This window comes from Coturnix japonica, chromosome 4 (genome assembly GCF_054131305.1).
Source record: "Coturnix japonica strain WE chromosome 4, WE-NBRP24, whole genome shotgun sequence".
NCBI lineage: Eukaryota > Metazoa > Chordata > Aves > Galliformes > Phasianidae > Coturnix > Coturnix japonica.
Window position 1 is genome coordinate 59,719,164 of NC_140666.1, and position 23,998 is coordinate 59,743,161.

The window sequence follows — 23,998 nt, forward strand, 5'->3', positions numbered from 1 at the left end:
GCGCGCATGCGCGGAGTGGGAGAGGCCGCGCCTGGCGAGGAGCACGTGATTTCCTCTCGGCGCCGTCGTTGCGTGGTGACGTCACGCGCTGTGGCGGGAAGTTCGGAGCGCGGCGGGACGGGTCGGGCCGCCTCAGGTGTGTGTGTGTGTGTGTGGGGGGAGCTTGAGCTGTGGGCGCTTCGGGCCGTGTGTGGGGGGTACGTAACGCGCTGGGTCACGCGTGTGCGTGGGTCTCTCGGCCTTATATCGCTGCTTGTGGGGCTGACGGAGCGCTGCCCATCTCCTTAGGGCGGTTGTTGCTGTGCTGTCACTGTCAGCACGTCGGGGCGCAGCTGTGGGGGCGGGACCTGCCTGTCAGTTGAGCACGCATGGCCGGCCCGCCGGCTGGGAGCCGGTGAAGCGGTGACAACGTTCTTCTGTTAACGGTTTCTGGCTTTAATAAACAGTGTTTTATGCTGAGCCTTCTTCTGTTCTAGGAGAGTGGTTAGGTCCTGGAACAGGCTGCCCAGGGAGGTTGTGGATGCCCCGTCCTTGGAGGTGTTCAAGGCCAGGTTGGACGGGGCCCTGGGCAACCTGATCTAGTAAATGTGTATGTTTGGTGGCCCTGCCAGGCAGGGGGGTTGGAACTACATGATCCTTGAGGTCCCTTCCAACCCGAGTCATTGTGTGATTCTGTGTGTTCCTCAGGTTGCGTGAAGTCTTTGTGCAATAAGCTGCTGAAGGGCCGTTCTGCTTATGAAATGTGAAGTTGACTTCTGAGTAGAATTAAGCCAAGGCAATGGCTTCTCAAGAATTTACTGTAAGTTTTTTAACGCTACGCCACTAAATATAAAATCAATGAAACGACACTGATGTGTTATTTAAAATGTTTTTCTTTACGTTTATGGTTGTTTCAACGTTTTGCCCTTTGAAACCAGGTGTTGTACACTCACCAGAAAATGAAAAAATCCAAAACGTGGCAAGATGGAGTTCTGAGGATTAGACCTGGAGAAAATAAGGTGAGTGTCTTTACATTGAAATCATCTGCTAGGCAATCAGTGGCCATTTCAACCACCTGTAAAGCAAAATTGGTTTTTTTTTGTGTGGTTTTTTTTTCTTCAATTCCATTTATTTTTCTTTGCAGGCGATCTTGTTTGATGAGAAAGGACAATATTTGGAGAGTATGTTTATAAAATCCCAGGTATCTTTTATTTGGAGCTTGATTTTTATGCTTATTATTGTGGTTTGCATTTCAAAGTCCAGCTTGTTTTCCGTTATTAACTACTTCTACAATGGTTGTGATGTGTTGGATATAAGACAGCACATTTATAGTAATTTTACATTTGAGTATATACAATATTTAGAAGCTCTGTAGTTTCTTAAGTAGCACTATTACATATACATGTTGCATTCTCTTTCCCTAGGTGAATTCTGGAGATAATTTAGAAAGCGAACGATATCTGATCACAGTTGAAGAAGCAAAAATGAAGGAAAACTCTTGCGAGAATCAACCAAGGAAAGCTGAAGTAGTAGATGTGAATAGACGTGGTGTGAAGCCTGGAGTTCTACCTCCCAGGCATCTGTCTGTTGGCTTAAAGAGGAAGTTCAAAGTATGTCTGTTACAAAGATGGTTTGACCCTAACATACATTTTAAAACACAAAGGGCACTTTTAAATGGAATAGTAAATATACAGATAATATCTAACTACCCTTCTTTGGAACTGTAAGTCAAAACGTGTTACTAGTAGCTATTCTTTCCAAAGCTTTTTAAATCTTTGTTTAGTTCTGTAGGATTACAGTAGGATTAAATTGCAAGGATCATGATTATTTTGTTATACATGTATTATTTTATCTGAACCAACCAAGAGAGTCTAGAGTCGGAGAAGACTGAGAGGGGATCTTATGAGTGCTTATAAATATCTACATGGCATGAGTTAAGTGGATGGGGCCAGGTTCTTTTTGTTGGTGCCCAGACAGAACAAGGGGGAGTGGGCACAAACTGCAAAACAGGCAGATCCCTCCAAACCTGAGGAAAAACTTCCTTATTGTAAGGATGACAGAACACTGGAACAGGCTGCCCAGAAAGGGTATGGAGTCTTCTTCTCTGGAGATACTCAGTTTGAGACTCACCTGGATGCTCTCCTACACAACCTGTAGAGAGCCTGCTTTAGAAGGGGGTTGGGTTAGGTGATCTCCAGAGGACCATTCCAACCCCTATGATTCTGTGAAAATATTTTATGGAATGTACTCAATTTTCATCTTTTGCTTATGAAATGTGAAGTTGACTTCTGAGTAGAGTTAACTTTAAATTTCTCTCATAGGGTTTCCAAGGGCCACGTCAGGTTGAAAAGAAAGTATCAACAGTAGAAGATGGAGAAAGAATGGCAGTATTGCCTACATCTGAGCAGAGTCGGGATCTTTTTCCATCCAGGTTTTATAGTACCTCTCCCTTATTTTCTACTGTTTACAAGAAGAATGCAGAAACAGATCTATCTACAGACTTGCGTGAAGATGGAGGTACAGATAACAGAGATCGTGTGACTCCCTCCCCAGTGGTTTCACTTCCATTTCTTCATACGTGTAATGAAACAGAGAAGAAAAATTCTGATCAGTCCATGGTAAAGCCAGAGTCTCCTCTAATAACTGGGCACACCAAGTCTAGTAGTTGGACAGCTGGTCACGGGGCAGTGTCACAGAACATCAGGAGCACAGCACAAATCATAGCTCTTTTGAAATCTAAAACAACACAAGTCTGCAGGGAACAAGCAACGTCTGAAGTCACAAAATGTAGTAGATTTCAAGCACTGGAAAACAGAGATAGTTCATATAGCCTAAAAAGCACAACCCTGCCTGCCTTTTCTGTCAACTCTGACAAAAGCATTGCTCAAAATATTCATCATTTGCCTTCTACAAAGGAAATGGTAAATGATAAAAAGGAATGGAATATTGAAATGCTTATAAATTCATCTGAACCTTGTGATAAAGAAATCACAGGGCGAACACATGACAAAAAGGCTGATAGTTTAAGCCAAGATTTACAAGATCCCTGCAAGACAAATAGTTCTGTACTATCTGAATTAACCATAAGCAGAGTGAGCGACAGCCAGTTTGTGTCTTCTTGTTCAGCAAGTCCAATTGCCTTTGAAGCACCTGTCTCCATATCCAGAGAGCATCTGGCAATTAATGGTCTTCAGGATAATTCATCAATCGATTCTCAGCGTGACCTTCAGCTGAGACAAAGCTCAGAAAGAGCACCTAGTGACTCAGAGCTCTCTGAGGATGTAACAGTGACTGAAAATGGGATTGCACTGCAGGGATTAAGTCCATGTGGCAGGGACTGTAGTCCAGACAAACAGGTGATGGAGGTTAATTTTGACCTGTTGGGGGCTTTTGATTTTCCTGATGTGGACAATGGAGAGCACTGTGAAAGAAATAAAAAAGAGCTCACTGAAGAAGATATGCTTTCAAAAAGTGTAGATTGCTTAGAGGGAGAAGATGGGGCTCAAAATACTGCATTGAGACTTAATTCTTGTTTTGAAGTGATGACACACTGTAAAAAGGAAGAAAACAAGTGTTCAATATATGATGTAGAAAATGATGGCAATCGCTGTACTGAGAACATGCCATTACAGTTTTGTAACAATGTTGTAGGTACAGAGAGTGTTATGGAGGACTCTACCGAAATTGTAGCAGAACTTTTGGATGATAGAAACAGCTTTAAAGAGATTAATGAAAGCCTAATAAGTATTGAAACTGTGAACAATAAGAAGGATCTCGATGTCTGTGCAGCACTTACCATTAATGGCACTTTGGGAACAAAAAGGAAGCACTTTGATCTTTCTCCTGGTGACACAAATGTTGAATGTCACCCTAAAACTGGAATGTTTTGTAAAACTGAAAATGTTTCATGTCTTGCTTCCAGCAGTATTATTTCTACAACAGAAGGACAGACTGAAGATGATATTATGCAGCTTGGATGTAGAAAATCCCCAGACGGTGATATAGAACATTTCTGGGGAACTAAAAGTGATTACATCAAACCAAATAGCCCTGTGCTGACTTTGTCACAAAACTCTGAATCTTGCTGTGGTTCATTCCAAAATATTACAGAAGGTCATCAAAATGTATCTGGCTTTTTGAGTAAGGAAGATACTCTTATTTCCAGAAGTGCTATCTGTCCTTTAGGGAAAGGCCATTCAGCCTCAGAAGAAACAGAAATGGGTGAAACAGAGTTTGAAAATCCATTGAGCGTGAATGTCCCTCATGGAGCCTGCAAAGGTGAAAGAATAGAAATGGACTGTCTGAAATTCATGGCAATGGCTGAAAATTCATCAGATCTTCCTGCTTTGGTAAACAATATCACCCTTCTAAGAGCTTTGTCTCAGTGTAGCACAGCACTAGACAGCTTACAAATGATGAAGGAAAATAATGATGTGTTACATGACGCAGAGACTTCTAAAGAGATACTCAAACCTCTTATCAAAGATGAAGGTTAGATCAGTTTCTATTTCATGACTGACTCTTCCTGGTTGACTTCTGCATTCCCATTTCTCCCACTGAACAGTTAACATTCAGAAGTCATACTTCTATAGCAGTATGTTATGAAAGCTGCATCTCACAACGTTCAGCCTTTAAGGCACCAGCGTGCCTATTTCCCTGTTTCATTTAATTCAGTTAACTATACAGTTCTTTACATGGGAAAGGAGTGCAAGATCATTAATTACTCAGGTTTTATCTAAAGTGACTACTGTATCTTATTATGCTTTTCCATGTCTTGTAGCTATAAAACGGTTTACAGAAATGCCTTACTCAGAAAGTATACAGGCATCTTCATGTTCATGCGTTGATTCTTCTGGCAATTTGGTAACCAGTTTTTGATTACATATATCTGTAGCTACTATATATATTTTTTTTTTTTTTTTAACCAAACTTCCTGGTTTATGAAGTGAGAATTGCTTTATGGTGTCAACTAAGAAACTGATAGTAAACAAAATATGTCATAGAATTGCTCAGGTTGGAAAAGACCTTACAGATCATCGAGTCCAACCACAACCTAACCATCCTACCCTAACCCTAACAACCCTCTGTTAAATCATGTCCCTTAGCACCACATCTAAATGGTTTTTAAACACATCCAGGGATGGTGACTCAACCACCTCCCTAGAAAGGAGGTGTAAAAAGGCTGTAGTTTGAAATACCTTCTGTTTTATAAATATGTGAGGTCATTGGAAAAATCTTCAGATGTATTAGCTTAATTTTTTACCTTAAAAAGGTTGTTAAACTGTGTTAAGCTAATTAGTTTTTGATACATGTATAGCAGCCTAACTTGCATGTTTGATTTATTACAGAAAACTGAGCTGTGTGTTCCACCAAAAGTACTGGGCCAAAGAGACCCCAGGGCATCTGACTGCCAATGGAAGGTACAATTTCTGTGTGAAACTGAAGTATGATGAAAAGTATTAACATTCAAGCCAGTAATTTAGTATTTTCAACATACTACAGTAAGTTCTAATAAATATTTTCCAGCTTCTCAGATCACCTTATGTCAGAATGTCACAACTTTGCATCGATATTTCTGCAAAAACTTTGTTGCTGCTGAATTGAGGGTCAGCAGGATACAGATACTTTCAAAAGCACAGTCTTTCCCCTCCCTCAGTTTTGAAGAGGTTACTTTTATTGTATCTCTGAAAAGTGCTATGTTGGCTTTAGATAGTTCCTGAACGCTGCTTATTTTCAGTTAATAATTCCAGTGTATTGTGTAGCCTGTTGAGTTTCAAGGGTACCAGATAAAGGGATCAGCATCTAGTGAGACAATGTTGAGAGTTCCCTGCTCACAGCTGGGATGGCAGCAGAACCCAGACACTATGGAGTTTGCAGCTGAGAGATTTTTGTCACCTCCATTTTCAAGCAATTATGTCCTTTCTGACTTCAGAGAGGTAAAACATATTTTTCCAAGTTATTCTTACCAACTTTAGTGCAAGAACCAAATGTAATACTTCAGTTAAGCATAATTAATTTTACTTATTGTTGCAGAGTTATGTATTTGCAACATGTACCTTAGTTTTTATGATTCTCTGTTCTATTTCTTTTAAACAATTTATAACATGTGTGATATTTAAAAAGAGATTCCTTGAAGGGAACAGTGATAACGAGGAGTTGTAGCAATTGGTTTTGGTGCATTTGAAATTTTGTCTATAGTTGTTGGAGAGTTTCAGAACAAGGATTAGAAACTTACTTTCTTGGATTATGAGAATTTATTATTACTCCTCATGGATGCAAAGAAACATGTTTTTCTAATGGACTGTACTTCAGTATTGAAAATGATGGAAAAAAAATTATACTTTCTTTTTTCAATTCCAAAATAGGCTAGTTACCATTTTATAATTAGAAATGAGACCTTTGCACAAAGATGCTATTTTCAAGGAAGATAAAAAAGTTTAATTTCTAACAAGATTTTACTGATACTTTTTTGATACAGTCTCCAGATTCAACAAGTCTTCATGAGGACAATACGAATTTTATCAGAGAGGAGAATTTTCAAAAGAAGTTTAATATCAGAGACTCAGTAGTAGATCACTCCCGTAAGTGAAAGTAAATGCAGAATGGTAGTCATTAGCACCCGAACAATTATACTGCCTGACTTCTGTCCCTTGCATGTTTTCCCTAGCATTGGCATTGAACCCATGTTCTGAAGTTCCGCCATGGATAGTGTCAAGCTCACCATCACATTCTGTATTGGGGGAAATGCAGTGGACTTCATGGGAACCTGACAAGGTGTGACCTGATTGACTCTCTGTTGTAGAGCTTTTTGGTTTTACTTCCTCTGTGTTCTTGGTAATAACTTCATGTCTAATTTGTTACTTTTTCACCTTGACTATGAGACATTTCAGTTGTCTAGAATGATAAGAAAGAGAATGATGATAAAGAGCAACAATCAAGGGCAAGTGTTTTTTTCCTTTTTTTTTTTCTCTCCAGTCACTCACTTGAAATATTAATTCTTCATTCTGTAGATTATTTCATCAGTGCAACTGAATTCCTCAGTTTCTCCAGCTTCAGGAAAAAAGGAAAGTGTTCAAGACACCCAGGAACCTCTGGTTCACAGGAACCTACCAAGTGATTCTGAACTTTCAGAAGACATTTTCAGTAAGAGATTATAGTTTATGATTGTACTTGATAATGTTTTTGCTACAAAGTCTGTGATGATTTTTGAAGCACTGTGAGTTGCGCTATAAGAAGAAAAACTAAGTCTTGAAATACACTGATATGTCTGTACAACTGCACGGTTTGTTTTGTTTGATACACTTTTTTCATACATGTGTTTCAGATTTCTAAGCACAACTTTCCATTCAGTTCCCCTTTTTTCCAAGCCACCTCAATAAGGCTCTGTATAGTTGGAATAATACAAGTGTAGAGTTGTAAATGGATAGCCAGAGGGTATCTAAGAAAAGACTCACCAGTGCTGAGGCTTTCAGTTGAGATGGATGCTCTTCACTGTTGAGGCTTCCCACAAAAACTCTACAAAGCAATCTCCAGAAAAAGATGTTACCTTAGCAGTGGTCAGCCCTTAAATGGGATCTAGGAGAGGTGGAGTCAAGGTCCACCCCTTCTGAGAGCACAGCTGGATTACCTTCACCTGTGCACCCACAGCTGACTCATCACTTGGCTCAGATGGTTAATCAGAGGTTCAGGCTGTAATCAACAGTTTCCCTTGCAGCCTCCTTTTCCACGCTCCCCCCCCCCCCCACTCTTCTCCTTATTTTTTCATGGGAGAAACTTAAGTATATGATCCAATCGTATGAAGAAAAATACCTTCCTGTTTGGAGAGGGAAATAAGGCTGTAAGCAAAGCTTCTAATTCATTAATCGCCTGCTTTAGGTTAAATCCACGTTCAGCTGCCTCCTAACCCACTTTCAGTGAGTACATGGACACCTATCACTGACTGTCACTTCTTACTGGGAATGAATTTAGCCAAAGATTCTGGTACTGAAAAGCTTTTTATCCACATTGATTAACATTAATTTTGTACGCTTTTGTGGGGTGATCTTTATCTGTAAAAAGGAATAGATGCTAAGCTGTTTGTTTTCCACGTGGCTACTGTCACTGAGCTACAAAGAATATCAGATTTATAACTTCCACAGCAGATATTTGACTTGAATAATTTCTACCTTTTACTTAAAGAGAAGTAGAGTGCTTACAGATGTGTTCAGAATGTATAAATTAAAGTAATAAAAGAATCACATTTGAAATCATAGAATCACCAAGGTTGGAAAAGACATAAAAGATCATCCAGTCCAACCGTTCTCCTATTACCAATAGCTCCCACTAAACCATGTCCCTCAACACAACATCCAATCGTTCCTTGAATACCCCCAGGGTCGGTGACTCCACCACCTCCCTGGGCAGTGCATTCCAGTGCCTGACCATCCTTTCTGAAAAGTAATATTTCCTAATGTCCAGCCTGAATCTCCCCTGCTGCAGCTTGAAACCATTCCCTCTAGTCCTAAATCTTTCATTTTATGTGGAAAGGTAGTTTGTATAATGTCAGTTATAAGATAGTTTATAAAAGGAAGTACTTGGAATTATTTATTTTAGTTCTTTGTGCACCTAAAGTTAATGTGCCATCTGGAAGTACGGAAAGTTGTTTATAAGTTTTATTTGCTCTACAGCATGGGAGAAAGACAGCTATCCAGAGGAATGCAACTCTGCAGTTAAAATAAAAAGTTCACTTGTCACAGCTACTGCTGAGAAGATTCCCAACATGGAATTTTTCCTAACTGACAGTGAGGAGGTTCAGCAGTCTAATGGCTTTTCAGGAGTCAGATTGAACATCAAGTCAACAGTGTTTCCTATGAGTGCTTCTGGCCCCGAGGACAGGAATTATGAAACCTCTGTGTTTGAGGAGTGTACAGAAGACAGACAAAGGAAATCTGTGCACCCAGCATTCTCAAATGTGACTTCACAATACAGACAAAGCAAGTGGCTAAAATATCTAAACAGTGCTCATTGTGACTTGACAACTCAAAACAGCAGTGATATGGATGTGACTGATGACATCCATGCTGAGAACGTCCTTGGAATGCTGCCGGGTGACACAGGAGAGTGCCAGTACAGCACTGTGAATAGCAGCGCTCCCGGCTCTGTACCTCTGCTGACAGCAAAGAGCGTGCTTGGTGAATGCTGTGCAGATAGCAGCAACCAAGATTTGATTTCAGAGAGGAAGTTACTTCGCTTAAAACAGACTCCTTTAACTGAACCAGCACAAATGGTGTTGAGTCATCTGACCTGCCGCACTGCAACAGATGTCCAGGTGTGTAACTGTTCAAGCAGATACAGTTTAACAGAAACACACTTTTCTGGACAAAGCAACTTCATTTATCTGATTTCCTGCAAGATATTATCAGTATGATAGGATGAGATGTTTCTGTGTATGTAGTAACACAAAAGAGGCTCTGCTACAGAACAGCAGCTGCTAATGGAATTTTTAAGTGGTGTGACCAAGCCTCTATGAAGATAATTCCTTGGTTCACATGGTACCAGATTTAGGGTTTTTTTAGTCTGAATGTAGATGGCAATGAGATGATAAATCAGTACAATGGGCTTTTTCATCTATTATTGGTAAAAACACATTTTCAATAGGTATTTTTCTTAATTGCAAAATCAGCATCACTTTCATGAACATCTACATCTTGCTTCAAAGTATAGTCTCTAATTTGAAAATAAGTCAAATGTAATTTTCATAATAGAAAAATAAATTACGATATTGAATAAGGGCCTACAGAATTAGCAGTTAGCACAGCTGTCTTTAAAATATATATATGTATACATTGGAGAAAATAAAAACAACAAAACAAACCAGTGTTGTTAAGAAGGCAAGCTGTTTTCCCAGGAAAAAATTTTAACTTCAGTGTGCATCCTAAATGATAGTTCCAGCTCACTATGCTACAGTTCCGAGTGTATTTAATTTATTCTTCTTGAATACATGTTCCTGTACTTCCAGCTAACAACTTCAGCAAATGTTTGTGCTAAAGTATGTTTGTATTTTGCTTTTGAAAAACTTTTTCATCTTGAAACTTCTGGTTGCAGAAGAAGGCCCTGAAAAATCTGTTTTTGACAGACCTGTACAGAAGCCATTTATGACAATTTGTCTCACTTGGTTTTACAAGCTTTTAACAGCCTATTCATTTATTTATTTTTAGGACGTAACGGTTTCTGAGTTATCTTTTCCTAATGCAGATAAAGTAAAACATGCTAATCTTCCTAAAAGAAAGATCACCATACCAACTGAGTTTCAGTCTCACATTCACTACAAACAGGTTTTTAAAGCTGCTCTGACAGGTACGTCTAACACCATGCTATGGAAAATGCTGTCTTCTGCACACCATGTATTTCTGAAGCGTCACAAAAGCAGGTTGAGAGGGAAAGGTATAATCAGCATTGTCTGTAGGAACAACTGTTTGTTTTGAACTAGAATCTCTACACATCTTTGTATGCATATATATACACTAATATATACTCAAATATATTCAGTTTGTACTCAAAATTGTAAAGACAAACTGAAAGATTACTATACTTAGCAAAGATGCAACCTTGTGCCTGTTTACTAGAGTCCCATCTAACCATCTGAGCTACCGTTATTCAGTGTTTGCATCATTTGGAGATACAAACTTAAATTTGATTTATATGCAAGCAAGGCAGTTAGAGCATGTTTATTTCATGTGCAATATGTGAATTTTGCAGGCTGCATGGTTTCTTTTAGGACTCAGATTATTTTGATCTAAGCGTGGAACTGAAATTTTCAAATAAAAATGCACGTCTGAATGCTGTGTACATGTAAACATTTTAAAGCTATATTAATTGCTCTTCTATTCTCCTTTCTATGTCAAGAACACTTAAACATAATGCTTTTTGAGTTGTCACAAAGATTACACAACGCTCTTTCCAAAGTGGATATATCGTTTTACACTTCATTGAAAGATGAGCGAAGTGAGAGCAAAGAAAGCTGCGTTCCACTCTGTGATCACATGCGTCCTGCTAAGGTTCTTGTGGTTAAAAAAGAAGGTCAAAACAAGGTGCTGTTTATTCCTTGTCTGTTTGCAGTTTGAGATGCTTGTTATATACACCACATTGAGTGAACAATTCCAGCACAATTCTGAATGAATTATAAATACAAGTTAAAGTGATGCATTCCAGCAATCACTTTTAAGATCATTGGTAGTAACTGTTCTTGTCCAGAACTGCTGATGTAACAGTTCTCCCCACAGAGAAAGAGCTTTATATATGTGAGAGAAAGCCTTTAATTAATAATTTGTTCAGTTATACTGGATTTCTTTAAGCTGTGATTATACAAGCTGGCTTGAGAAACTGGGAGGTGTCAGGAACACCTTTGTTTTTTACCACTAAACAAGCTGAAAACACAGATGTTTATCTGATTATTTCTGTAGTAGCTAGTACTGGTCAATTGCTCTACATTTGTGTTTTGCTTTGTTTTTTTTAAACTTGCTTGTTTTAAAGTGCTTGTTTAAGATCTCCCTCTCCTGCCTTTCCAGGGCCGTCTGTTCTATGCCTGCGATGCCCCAAGAGCTGAGCGGTGTTCATTTTTCAAGTGGACAGAAGAAGTGAATCCTGCACAAATGAAAAAATTCAGACCAAGTGTAGTGCTTCATGATGTAAAAAGTATTGGGGCATACCTCCGAAATCAAAACATTTTTGTGTTTGATGGATGCCAGCTTTTTGTGAGGTATTCTGAAATGGCATACAGCTTTTATGGGTGCTAGATGAACTGCAGGGTCTATAAAAACACTATTAACTTTGGATTTCAGCCACCTTTAACAGACACATGCACTGTGTTTAAAGAGGTTGCACTTCTATGTAGAAGTGTAAAAGCCAAATAAGTAAAGGATTATTATTTACAACAATGGCATTTCAGGTCAGTACTCTTTTCCATGAGAATCAAAACTGTTTATCAGCAGTTTTATCAATTGCTTAATGAAAATTCTTATGATGGTTGCATCTGAATTACTGTTCGATCTTTCTTAAGGGAACTTAGAACAGTCTTTGATATATTTTTCCCAGTAATGCTTTTTAAAAACAGACATACATTCAAGATACCAGGTTATTAATATTTAAAAGGAAAAAAAGCCACCTGTTTGGATATAGCACACATTCTACATGTAGGTTATATCTAAGGCTCTTCTATGCTGTTAGATTGTAAGGAAAACAATTTGATATTTAGCTGAATATCAGAAGATATATTCATTTAAACCTTACTAAGATGAGCAGCCAAAATCTATGCTGCTTAGTCTGGTTCTATCTGTGGAACTTTCCTATTTTTTTCTTGGCAATGAACCTGTAACATACCAACTGATCACATGTTTTTTCTGGAAATTACAATTGAACAGGAAAGGCTATGAAATTCGAACACAATGGTGTAGTAAGCTCAAGAAACTTATGAATGTGCATGCTGAATCTGACGGGGATTCCAAAAGTAAACTGTACCTCAAGCTAAGCAGAAAGGAGCATTATTCTCTCTATAGCAAAGGTAAGAAATTTTAAATGTAGGCTATTATTCTAATGCCTAATGTTCATGTGCCTTTTTGAGTTTCTTTTGAGACTGCAATTTGAAACAGTATCTCCTTATGGAATGCCTGATAACTTGATGCTTCCTTTCTAATTCTAGAATGGCAACAAAGTATCTTTTTATTTCATCTTTTCCTGTAAACGCTGATATAATTTAGAAAAAATATGAACTCCATGTCTTTAGATTTGAATCGTATGAAATCTGTAAATAGCTGAATTTTCAGGAAAGCCCAATATTCAAGTAGAATATAGTGAAGGAAAACTTGATACGATTGGTGTTCCAATAGGTGTTGCCTATTTTATCTAATTTCATGACATGTCACAGAGTCAGAGGGCATTTGGTGGCGTGATCCATGTTGCTTAATCCAGTACTTATTAAATTGATACATATATTTTTCTCATTTATTCATTTTGCTATGGAATGGTACGTAAAGAAATTAGGCAGAAATTAGAACATGTTTGTAAATGCTTTACTACAAGCTCTAAAATATGCTAATAGATCAGTTTTGCTATTTTAAATTCTGAAACTCTGCAAAAGGACAACTTGCGAGTGGAAAATTTGCTAGTCATTATTGTAACAGGCAAATATATATGGCCTAGTGTACCCTCAGCTGATGTGCCTAGCAAAGCCAAACATTAGTAGGTTACAATATGTGATGCCATTGAAAGGGAAGAAAGCCAAGAAGTTAACTGGATTCATATACTGAAGTGATTTGCTCTGAATACTGCCAGAATTTATAAGGCTGAGGATTTGTCAGAGGTTAACTGGCACTAAGTGCATTAAGGAGAGAACTTTACTACTACAATGAATTTTAGACAGGGAGCACTTGGCAAATTGATAATTTAAGTTATTCTTTCTTTGGGAACTGAACTAACATGTTAAGGACTTTCTATTACCCCTCACTTTCATGTTAGCTGTCATTTAATTTACAACCTACTTGATGTTTCACTTTTCTATCTGGCTTCCATCTGTTTAAAAGATATTAGATGTTTTAAAGTTAACAAGAACTCTCTTGTTTTCACAGATGATATTTGGGTTGTTTCAAAGACTCTGAATTTTGATCCCCTTGATACTTTCATTGCAAGCAGTGCTTTCTTTGGACCAACACATAACAACGAAGTAGAACTACTACCACTGAAAGGCTATTGCCCCTCAAACTGGCACTCACACAGTAAGTTTTATTCTAAATAATTAAGAAAAGTGGAAAACAATTACTGTGGGGGAAAAATATGGCTAGCTATGAAGGATGAGATTTGAGTTTCTCAAATCTAGTGCATGATTTGATTCACAGTGTTGTTTTTTTTAATATATGTAATTTGAATACAATGCTTAACACATTGAAAGCTGCAGAGTAACTGGTTAGAAATTCTGAACAGATGATGAAGAGATGAGGATAATACAAATGGCATACAGAGAGTGCAAGTTGGCTGTGAGAGTGTAGGTAAAAAGTAGGTTCATGTTGTTACTGCCCTTAAGCAAAAATCTCAAGCAATTCACTGTATAATTATTTGTACTTACATAAAACGAGTATTAAGTCTGTGATTTGGCTGTCCTAGTGTTCCTCTCAGTTCATTTGTTGCTGCAATTTGGAATAACTGAAAACAAAACAAAAAACATTTCAAGAATCAGAAAAACCCCCAAATCTCTACTTCATGTTACTATCATCAGATTTTAAACAGAGAATTGTAGTATCAGTGTAGTTTCAATAAACCACTAATTGTTATATATATTATTTTACCCCAAAAGCAATTAGTTTTGTTTGTTCCCTGCATGTGAATTATAGTACTGAATCTCATAAGCTATCAGTGTCTGGAAGAATTTAATACATAGCTTTGCTATCTTAATGTTGTTAAATCACAGTTTCATATTTATTTTTTTACTCCACAAGATTCTGCTCCCAACTTAATTTGTGACCATAAATAATGCAGCAGGACTTATTCAGCATTTTCTAATTCATTTCTCTGCCCAATTTGAAAGTTTGGCTTATTTCATTTTTTCCTAATTTTATTTTTCTCTGGCCTTTTCAGCATCAGTTCATGCCTTGCTAGTTTGTAATGCCAGTGGTGAGCTTATATCCTTAAGAAATATGGAAGAATACTTCAACCCATCTACTTTACCACTAATACCATATCTACTAAAAATGTAAGTTACTGTTTCAGTGTCAGTGTAAACATACAATATGTAAATAGGTACAGGGAAAAAAAAATACCATTAAGTTTGCTCTATTAAAAAGTGGACTTTCAGAGAAGTGGTGGAGTCGCTGTCCCTGGAGGTGTTCAAGAAACATATAGATGCTGTACTTAAGGACATAGTTTAGTGGGCAATTATAATGCTATAATAGGATGGAAAGTACCATGATAATAGCAGTCTGGCTAAGTCTTTGGCTGCAGAAAGTGAGAATGAGCCCAAGTGCAGCAGCCATGGATGCAGAAGTGAAGGAAAAGAGCTGACTACCTTTGGAAAGACTCAGGTAGGCAGAGATCTCCAGCAAGAGGTACCCTCATCTCCGCTGCCAACCTCCTGGCTCCACCTCTTTCAGTCAGGTACAATACATACATCTGAGCTGCCCTGCTTGGCCCTGCCTTCCCACCAGGTGCTCAGTCACTACTTCAGGCCATGACTCAGCATTTCCACAATATTGGTGGTAGGTAGCCAGTTGGACTAGATGATCATAGAGGTCTTTTCCAACCTTTATATGAATCAGTGAATCACAATATAAAACAAGTAATTATGTGAACCCCTGCTACCTTTGACTACATGTTTCTACTACTCCTAATTCTGTCAGCCTTGAGTAAGTCAGAGGAAAGTCTAACCTCACACTAAGTAGGATAAAAGCCAAAAAACCTGTATAGCATGATACAGGCTTCCCTTGAGAAATAATAAGAGGCAGAAATATGCAGTCTTCCAGGTGTGCATCAGAATGAAGCGGGCAGCAACTTCTTTGTATGTCAACTATTAATTACAATCCATCAGCATTTTGGCATAGGTGAGAGAATGTCAGAACAATGAGATGCAATTCATACAGATGCAGAATTATAACACAGCTTTTTTCTGTTTCATTTTTCTTAGGAATCTTGATTCTGAAAAACCTACTAGGAGAATCAACAAAAGAAAATTTACTCCACCTGCCATGAGCCTGGTACACAAAAAGACATATGCATCTGCCAGCACTGAAGTGGCAATGGAACTAGCTGAAAAGATGATCCTAACATTCTCACTGAATCCAGATCAAGCTACATCTCTGATTCATATAGCTCAGATGATGACCTCATATGCAAATACAAAACCAGTGGAAGAACATCAGATTTTCCCTATCACAATCATACATGGTATATAGCAAACATTACAATGATTTGCTATTTTATTCTTTACAGAAATGCTGGTTGATATGTAACACCAGCATTAGTGAAATATCCCTGAGTTCTCTCAGTGATGAAACACTAAACTTGTTTCCTTTGTATCATCATATTCACAGTCTTACATAGACTTAAAAACAAATTCTTAAGTCTGGGTAAACATTGACTTATTTTCAAAGGCAGTAAAAATAAAAGCATTGAGTCAACTGCCTCTATGTATGGAATATCCTTTTCAGCACTTCTGTAACACCAGTGTTCATGCATTTCCTTAAAAATCATGCCATGCATGAGGTCCTTCTGATAAGAACATTACAATCATAACATACATTCTGTCAGCACAGAACTTGATGAATTTGTACTTGAATTTGCATCCTGCCTCATCACTACTATGAGTTTTTAGATCCTGGCAAAAATGAACACATGGGCAATAATAACAGTCTTCATATGGATTAGCTTAACTAAATTTCAGGCAAAATAACAGTATTAGTGTATTAATCTTATTAGTGATTAGAAAAAAATCATCACCATCTCAAATTTCTTATAGTGTGCATAAGGTCATAATAAGAGGGATGTGTACAGATAAATAAAAACACATGCAGTAAAGTGTAAACCAACTGGTTGCCCCTGGATACTTGCTACTGAGGCAAATTCAAGCAGTGTTTTTACAGGAATTACAGCACGATACTATCACAAGATAAAGTTGATCAAAACTACATTTCTAGAAAGCCTTCATGTGAACTTGTTGATTTTTTTTCTAACATATCAGGTGTTTTTGGAGCTGGAAAGAGCTATTTGCTGTCTGTTGTGATCTTGTTCCTGGTCCAGCTTTTTGAAAGCAGTGAAGCTAAGGAGGGTCCAGAGCTAGCTCCATGGAAACTTCTGATTGCTTCTTCCACTAATGTTGCTGTTGACAGGATATTGTTGTGGTAGGTTACTATGAATTAAGATTTCAGAAGTTGTTGTTTGAAAGTCAACAATGCACTTAAATATTACTGGCAATTATGCTGGTTTTTCCAGTATAGTACCTTGGATTATACTTGCATTCTTTCCCCTGTAAGTTGTTGCAACTGGGGCTTTAACTTTATTCTTACTCCTTTACACAGTGTGCCTATTCTAGGAGGAAAAAGACTAAGTGGACTAGTGGACTATTTTATATGAGCCTAATCTCACACTGTCATCACATTTACTATTAGAATCCACCCAAGACAGAAATTAGGAATGCTCAGGAAGCTCAGTAACAGTGGCATGGGGGGGATATCAGACTTGGGAAGCTTCACCAAATACCAAGAGAAGAGGATATGTTAGAGGTTAAGACAGTTTGGAAGGAAATAGGGAGAAACACTGAATACAAGTTGAGAATTATAAAGGAATTGAGCATTTTTTGAGACAAATCACAATGAGGTAATTTAGATTTATTTCAATTTATTTGACTTGTGATTCACATTACTTCAGTTTGGTACGTTGCTGAAGTTTGTATTCTTTAATGTTCCGATGTCTTTTCATCGGGGGAAAAAAAAAAAATCTTTTGTGCTTTTTCAGAATTAATGCCTACCTTTTCCTAATGTGCATCATCTCTTTTTCTTTGAAGTCTGCTTGATCTTGGATTTGAGGACTTTATCAGGGTGGGAAGTATTAGGAAAATCGCCAAAGCAGTTCTTCCATATAGGTAAGTATGTTAACCTTTAGGGGATCTGAGCCAATTATACAGTTCATGATAGTGATTTTACAGCATGCACACTATCTTGAGGTTGTTCAAAATGAGACTGTAATATGACTGTCTTATTCTCTCCACCTACCCCGACAAAGTTGGTAAATTTTATCTTGATTTAGGCACATGACTTTGTATTGAATAGGGGTAATGCTTTTAAATGGAAATCAATAGAGAACAAATTAACAACAGTGAGAGATTTGACCATTTGCACAAAGAAGAAAAGCAAAAAAAAAGACTCAAGATATATATATATATATTGTTCTAGCAACATAGGAGGAAGCGATACATTTAACGCTCAGAATTAATAGTAACATCTTGTGAATGCTGTACTTCTTAGCCAAGGCATCTCCACTGCATACAGAGGAAGTGTCTTGGCATCTGTCTTTTGTCTATTTAAAACTAAACAACCAACGTAGTATGTTCAAAACTGTGGAGGGAATTAAGTACAGTTCAAGTTAAAATTACCACTCCTTGGTGTGAACAGAATGCCAAGGGTACAAAGAAGTATGAGTGAAAATTTGCCCCATGCTTCTACTCCACACTGAAATCAACTATAAGGGCTTGGGGGAGTCATTTACTACACATCTTTAGTTAAGGCAGTGGGTTTAAGCTGGTGAGATAAAAGTCTGTTTTAAAACATATTTTATCAGTTTATCTCAGCTCATATAGGTTAGTAAATTGTTGTAAAATACTTTTATGTTGCATAACTACTTTCTGTATATTGTGTGTTAACTAAACGTTTAAGACAATGTTGTTTTAATGTATGTTATGAAATCTTTAAGTTTACATGCTGGCTCAGGAAATGAAAATGAACAGTTAAAAGAACTTCTTGCTCTCATGAAGGAAGACTTAGCTCCAGCTGAAAAAACATATGTAAGGAAGAGCATTGAGCGACATAAACTGGGGACCAATAAAACTGCACTGCAACAGGTACAGTCAAAGTGGGTGGGATGGGAAAGCAGTCTTTCAATATGCCTTCCCTGCAAGGCCCAGCAATTGGAAACTGGGAATCCTCTCTGGTGCTGAGAAACTGCCAAGCACCTCAAGTTTTAAAATGAATGTTCAGAATAAGACAGCTTTGATTCTACAAGCGTAGAATAATGGCTTACATGCTTCTGACTTGAGTGGTATTTGCAGTTCCTATTTATGATAAATTATGAGACAGAAACCTATTTTGAATTTACTGTAGTCTGTTCTAACATCACCACTACAGTTACAAGGAGAGAAAAATTACTGAACATTGTCTGCACTGTCACTCCAAAGGTAAAACGTATAGTCTGACAGGTAAGAAGTAAGGAATTAACTAAATCTAGTTAACCCAGAACTGAGAAGCAGCTGCCAAGTTCAAACCTTTCAAATATATTTAAGTAACTTTTCAAAACACTGCATTTTACCACTTCCTGTGGAAAAACCTCCTAATCCCCAGTTATTTGCTTCTTTTCCCTCATTTCTAGACTCAAGTGATTTGAGGTTGTTGTAGAGCAATTATAACAAAGCAGATCTGAGCACTGTGGGTTTTTAGTGCTTGTTCCTAGTAATCATTGCTGCCATTTTTGCTACCAGGGCTCAAAAGGTTTTGGAGAATTGTGTAATTTGAACTCTTTCTGTACCTGACCTGTTCTGGCCTTCAAAAAAAAATCCATGAATCTGTGAATGGTTTTCATGCTCGGTGTATTTCTATGTTAGAAATGTTAACCTTTGATCCTCCTCTTTGTGTACACTATCTTTTACCTGGAGTTAGAATTTAATTTTTTGAGATTTAGTATAGCATGTAGTAGAATAGCTAAAAATTAATTGAAGTGTATTCCATTGCCAGAGTTGGTAGTCTCTTTATAGTACATAACTATAAGTGATCATTATGTTTCTCTATCAATTTTTCCTTTACTAATGACAAAGGTAAAAGTGGTTGGAGTGACCTGTGCTGCCTGTCCATTCCCTTGCTTGGATACTCTTAAGTTTCCTGTAGTGGTGCTGGATGAGTGCAGTCAGATGACTGAACCTACTTCTCTCCTTCCTATTGCAAGGTACCACCATCCTTCTGTGTTTCAGCTGAGAAGTAACTTTCAGTTAGTAGTGACACAGCCTCACATTACCAAACTTGGATGTCCTTTTAAGAACACAAACCCTAAGATCTCACCTTAAAAACAAGAACAACAATTACAAATAGAGGACTGCTTTTAGATGGTTTTCTTGAGTTACTGAGTTACTTGAACTCTAGAAAGTGTGGTAGAGAAGGGAGAAACAAGGCAATTCACAACATAAGAGAGATTGCAGTTTCATTACATTTAACATCCTTTTTTAGATCTTTTTAAAGGCTTTTTATAACATTCTTGTTTAGGTTTCAGTGTGAAAAGCTAGTCCTTGTTGGAGATCCCAAGCAACTGCCACCAACTATTCAAGGGTCCGAAAGCATTCATGAAAAAGGACTGGAGCAGACTCTCTTTGATAGGCTTTGCTTAATGGTATGTACTGCTAATCACATCTTCTCTAAAGACGGAAGATAAAATTTTAAGTCTTCTGAAGTCACTAAGACTTCCAATTTAGGTGTCAAAGAACCAGCATTCCAGCCTGCTTTTGAATCAATTAGATTCCATTTTAGTGCATTTCTCCATAAGCGTTATTTGCACAACACAAGACATTGCATAATAAATGTAAAATAAAAATAAGAAACAGCGACAGATTATTTCTCCTTATCTTTATGTACAGGTTTCAACCTATGCAGAGGAATTAGAGGCTACAGTATTTGTTCTAACTTTTGTTAGAAGTGTTAAGATTAAGTCACTTCTTGCAGGAATTGCTTCTATTTTTTGTTTGACTGAGTTGTCATTTCAAAATAGGTAGTAATTGTTTTTCCTATTCATGTTCTCTACATCATAATCCTTTAGGGACATAAAACAATACTGCTACGGACACAGTACCGATGCCACCCTGCTATTAGTGCCATAGCCAATGAGCTGTTCTATGAAGGAAACCTGATAGATGGTGTTTCTGAGAAGGAAAGAAGTCCTTTACTGGATTGGCTTCCAACACTGTGTTTTTATAGTGTTAGTGGGCTGGAGCAAGTAAGTTTTCACAACATTTCTCATCTTAAAAGATGATATTGTAGGGTTTCCTCCCTTCTGTTTCCATTCTTATTGTGCAATTGAGTGTATTTTAACTGCTGTTAATGAGAGCTAAATTAGAAATCTTCTGTATTTCCAGATTGAAAGAGACAACAGCTTTTATAACATGGCAGAAGTTCATTTCACAGTCAAGCTTATCCAGTCTCTGATTGCAAGTGACATAGATGGATCTGCAGTGGGTGTGATTACATTTTATAAGTCACAGATGTATAAGGTTTGTACGATATACCACTAATAAAACAGATATAAATTTATTCTAAGCAAAGGCTCCATTTCAACTAGGAATAGTGAACTAGAAGTGAGAAACAAGTGCTGAAAGATAAACCAGAATTTAGTTTACCTTTCTTGTTTAAGAAAAGAAAAAACTCTCTTAGTCCTCAAGTCAAAACCCTTCTTTAGTTTTTTGTTAAAAACAAATAAAACCATTCCCTTTTTCCTGCTGTAATAGTCAGAAAGAACAACACAATAAGATGGTAATACAAGAGGTGTAGCGACAAAAAGACAAACACAATAGAAACACATTATACAGAAAGGAAAAAAGGACTACTCACCCATCTCTGAAGATGTAGGTTCATAGAGAAAAGCTCCACTAGGGAGGGACCTCCAATCAGAAATCCTTCCCCAGTGGCAGTCAGCCCTTAAATGAGGTCTAACAGAGGTGGAGCCAGGCTCCACCCCTTCTGGCCACACCTCTGAATTGCCTTCACCTGTGCTTGCAGGGCTGACTGGATCCTTTCCCCAGTTGATCAATCAGTGGTTTGGGCCATGACTCAGCAGTTCCCATATACATAATTTTAATATATGATTTGGGTGCTGTTACAGGTTGATATGTGTGACAAGGTGAGATAGTGAAGAGATCTGCGTAGCAAGGCTGTGTTCGTACCTCAGTCAGTCAGGGCGTGATATGGGCTGCTGTGATTACTAAATGCAAGCATGGTTTGCCACACGGAGCAGACTGGTGTTTTATCAAATGCAGTCTCATTCCATAATACTTTACTGTAGGTAGCAAATATTTATTATCATTGTGCTTTGTAGTTTCTTAGTTTGCATCTTGTGTAGACTCAGACTTGTAGTTTTTGCTCAAGACAAATAATTGACAGAGCAGCATAACTCATCAGCATCCATATTCATCTGTCTACAGATACAGAACTTGCTTAGGAATGTACATTCTGAGGCTTTTCCAATGAAGGCTGTCCAGGTGTCCACTGTAGATGCATTCCAGGGAGCTGAGAAGGAGATCATTATTCTGTCGTGTGTAAGAACAAGACAAACTGGATTCACAGACTCAGAAAAGAGAATGAATGTTGCACTAACAAGGGCAAAGAGGCACCTGCTGATTGTTGGAAATCTGACCTGCTTAAGTAAGAACAGACTCTACGAAAGAGTAATTAATCACTGCAAAGGTATTACACTTTTCCTTTGTTGTCAAAAAACATGTAGCTCGTTTTTTAAAGTTATACAGTATGCTGTATATAGCAATATATGTACTATACAGTATGCGTCTTTCATAATGCATAATATGCATACTATGCAAAATACAATATATTCCTACATACATGGTATACTGCAAGTAGATCGCAAGCATAAAAGTTTGTTTGCAGTTTTATCTGCAAACTGCTCTTATACGTTAAGTATCTTTGTTATCCAGTAATGGGACTTCTTTTTTCTTCTCTTGATGGCATCACATAGATGGACCACATACTCTGGTAAGGAGATTTGGAGATGATTACTGCAATTCTAGTGCTTTACCAGTTTGGTTTTTACACAGCAAGCCAGGCAGAAACATATTGTAAAGCAGTTTTTCCATGCAGCTCTATTTCTAAGTCGGACATATTAAACAAGGGAAAGACAAACACACCATGTCTTTCTGCAACAGAGAAGTCATTCCATATCTCAAAGCACGAGTACATTTAATCCTACCTTTTGCCTTACTGATTATCATTGAATTAGAGAAGTGAAAGAGAGTCCCAGTTTCTAAAATGTCTTCAGTAAACTGTGTGAATCCAACTCCTCAGCACCCACTGCAGTGTCCTTGCAGAAACACATCTGCCCTTTGCACAGAGAGGCCCTCACCTTAGCACATACTACAGGAGGAGTTTTTAGTCTCTAAAACAACAGATAAGAATTCACTACAAGAAGTGCCAAAATACTAATTTAACTCTATCTACTTGGTTGGCATCAAAGCGGGCAGAACAACAACGATGTCCCCAGTAGCAAATATTAGAACCAACCTTTGATGTGTTTTGGGGAATGGATGTTCTCATTGCCACACACTGAACTACGAGATGGATGCTGTGAAGTGAGATATAATTATCCTTCTGAATGTTGCTTTCAGGACGAGAAAACGGATTGCAACATGCAAGCCAATGTGAGCAGCAGCTAAACGACATTCTTAAGTACTATTTGGAGGAAAAGAAGGAAGAAGAGCAGAGCAAGAAAAAGGAAAAATAAAACGTGTGTATTTTATTTTGACAATATGTGAATGGTGTGTCTATAAACATTACGGGTACTGCTGTGAATGTAATATTTAATGTTTAACGAGGGGAAATCTTATTGGCATCTGTTGTGATTCTCCTCTTTTGGCAGCCCCTTGCTTGGATGACTGAAACTAAAGAATATAGGAACTGCAAGGTATCTGAAATCCCTTTAATTCTGTTATTAATATTAGCACGAATTATTTAATTACTAAGCTTATGAAGTACCTAATTGCATTAGTGTTTTGTTTTTCTTCAGGTTCGATACACGCGTAACTGCCTATTGTAAAAACACGTGTCACTTTGCCTATTTACGAATCAGTCCAAGCCAAGAGCGTGGCTCTGACAGTAGAACGGCCCAAGGCAGTGTGGTTTATTCAAAGAGAATGGGATGCCCTCGGTTGAAGCCAGCATCCCCACCCGGCTCGGCGCAGCCCCACCGGGCCGCCAGGTGTCGCCGCCCGCCGCCGGGAGCGCTCCGCGTTGCTCCGTGCAGCGCTGCTGACACCTCGGCTCTCGCTCCCTAAAATCTCAATCAACAATCCATTAGGACTCAACGGGAGTAAAACTAAATCCTCGTTTAAGTGTATTTATCCGATCTCTTTTCTCTCTTTCAAATGCTAAATCCATTTCAGCATATGCCCCCTCTTTCTCTCGCCTTTCTCTAAAGCCCGGCAGCCCACACTGCTCTTGTAAATATGAAAGATGCTAATCATATGACATATCACGTCTCAGTCGGGGCCTGGAATAAAGCCTTGAGATTTGGGATCATTGCCTCC

General features: G+C 38.0%; 2 protein-coding genes across 18 annotated transcripts in view; one reads left to right on the forward strand and one right to left on the reverse strand.

Annotated features, from left to right (window-relative positions):
• Positions 1 to 21,352, reverse strand: part of LARP7 (La ribonucleoprotein 7, transcriptional regulator) — a 46,558-nt gene extending 25,206 nt beyond the window's left edge. The window contains exons 1-2 of the mRNA XM_085547022.1: positions 21,297 to 21,352; positions 14,075 to 14,151 (exon numbers count right to left, since the gene is read on the reverse strand). Of these exons, the coding sequence (XP_085403148.1) occupies positions 14,075 to 14,151; positions 21,297 to 21,320 (101 nt within the window). The 5' untranslated portion in view covers positions 21,321 to 21,352. The remainder of the gene's footprint in view (positions 1 to 14,074; positions 14,152 to 21,296) is intronic.
• Positions 48 to 23,998, forward strand: ZGRF1 (zinc finger GRF-type containing 1). Of its 17 annotated transcripts, XM_085547006.1 has the most exons (31): positions 48 to 136; positions 688 to 799; positions 918 to 998; positions 1,124 to 1,180; positions 1,404 to 1,589; positions 2,301 to 4,470; positions 4,760 to 4,842; positions 5,328 to 5,399; positions 5,742 to 5,915; positions 6,458 to 6,560; positions 6,647 to 6,753; positions 6,990 to 7,122; positions 8,646 to 9,286; positions 10,176 to 10,314; positions 10,864 to 11,048; positions 11,526 to 11,716; positions 12,378 to 12,517; positions 13,581 to 13,727; positions 14,584 to 14,698; positions 15,626 to 15,885; positions 16,679 to 16,838; positions 17,501 to 17,578; positions 18,406 to 18,553; positions 19,520 to 19,647; positions 19,962 to 20,085; positions 20,509 to 20,685; positions 20,825 to 20,959; positions 21,887 to 22,148; positions 23,081 to 23,199; positions 23,332 to 23,376; positions 23,479 to 23,998. In XM_085547006.1, the coding sequence occupies exons 2-29, from the start codon at positions 779 to 781 to the stop codon at positions 23,194 to 23,196; spliced, it is 6,333 nt and encodes a 2,110-aa protein (XP_085403132.1). In that variant the 5' UTR covers positions 48 to 136; positions 688 to 778; the 3' UTR covers positions 23,197 to 23,199; positions 23,332 to 23,376; positions 23,479 to 23,998. The 17 variants fall into 17 exon arrangements, 14 of the variants coding, with proteins under 14 accessions (XP_085403132.1, XP_085403136.1, XP_085403143.1 ...); XM_085547010.1 differs by lacking the exon at positions 5,742 to 5,915; XM_085547017.1 differs by lacking the exon at positions 5,742 to 5,915 and having other exon boundaries at positions 2,301 to 4,328.

Excerpts from the sequence above, each read along its gene's own strand:
- ZGRF1 (XM_085547006.1), top strand. The coding sequence starts at position 779 with ATGGCTTCTCAAGAATTTACT. Across the intron at positions 999-1,123 it reads TTAGACCTGGAGAAAATAAG|GCGATCTTGTTTGATGAGAA; the intron begins GTGAGTGTCTTT and ends TTTTCTTTGCAG. Across the intron at positions 12,518-13,580 it reads TTATTCTCTCTATAGCAAAG|ATGATATTTGGGTTGTTTCA; the intron begins GTAAGAAATTTT and ends TTGTTTTCACAG.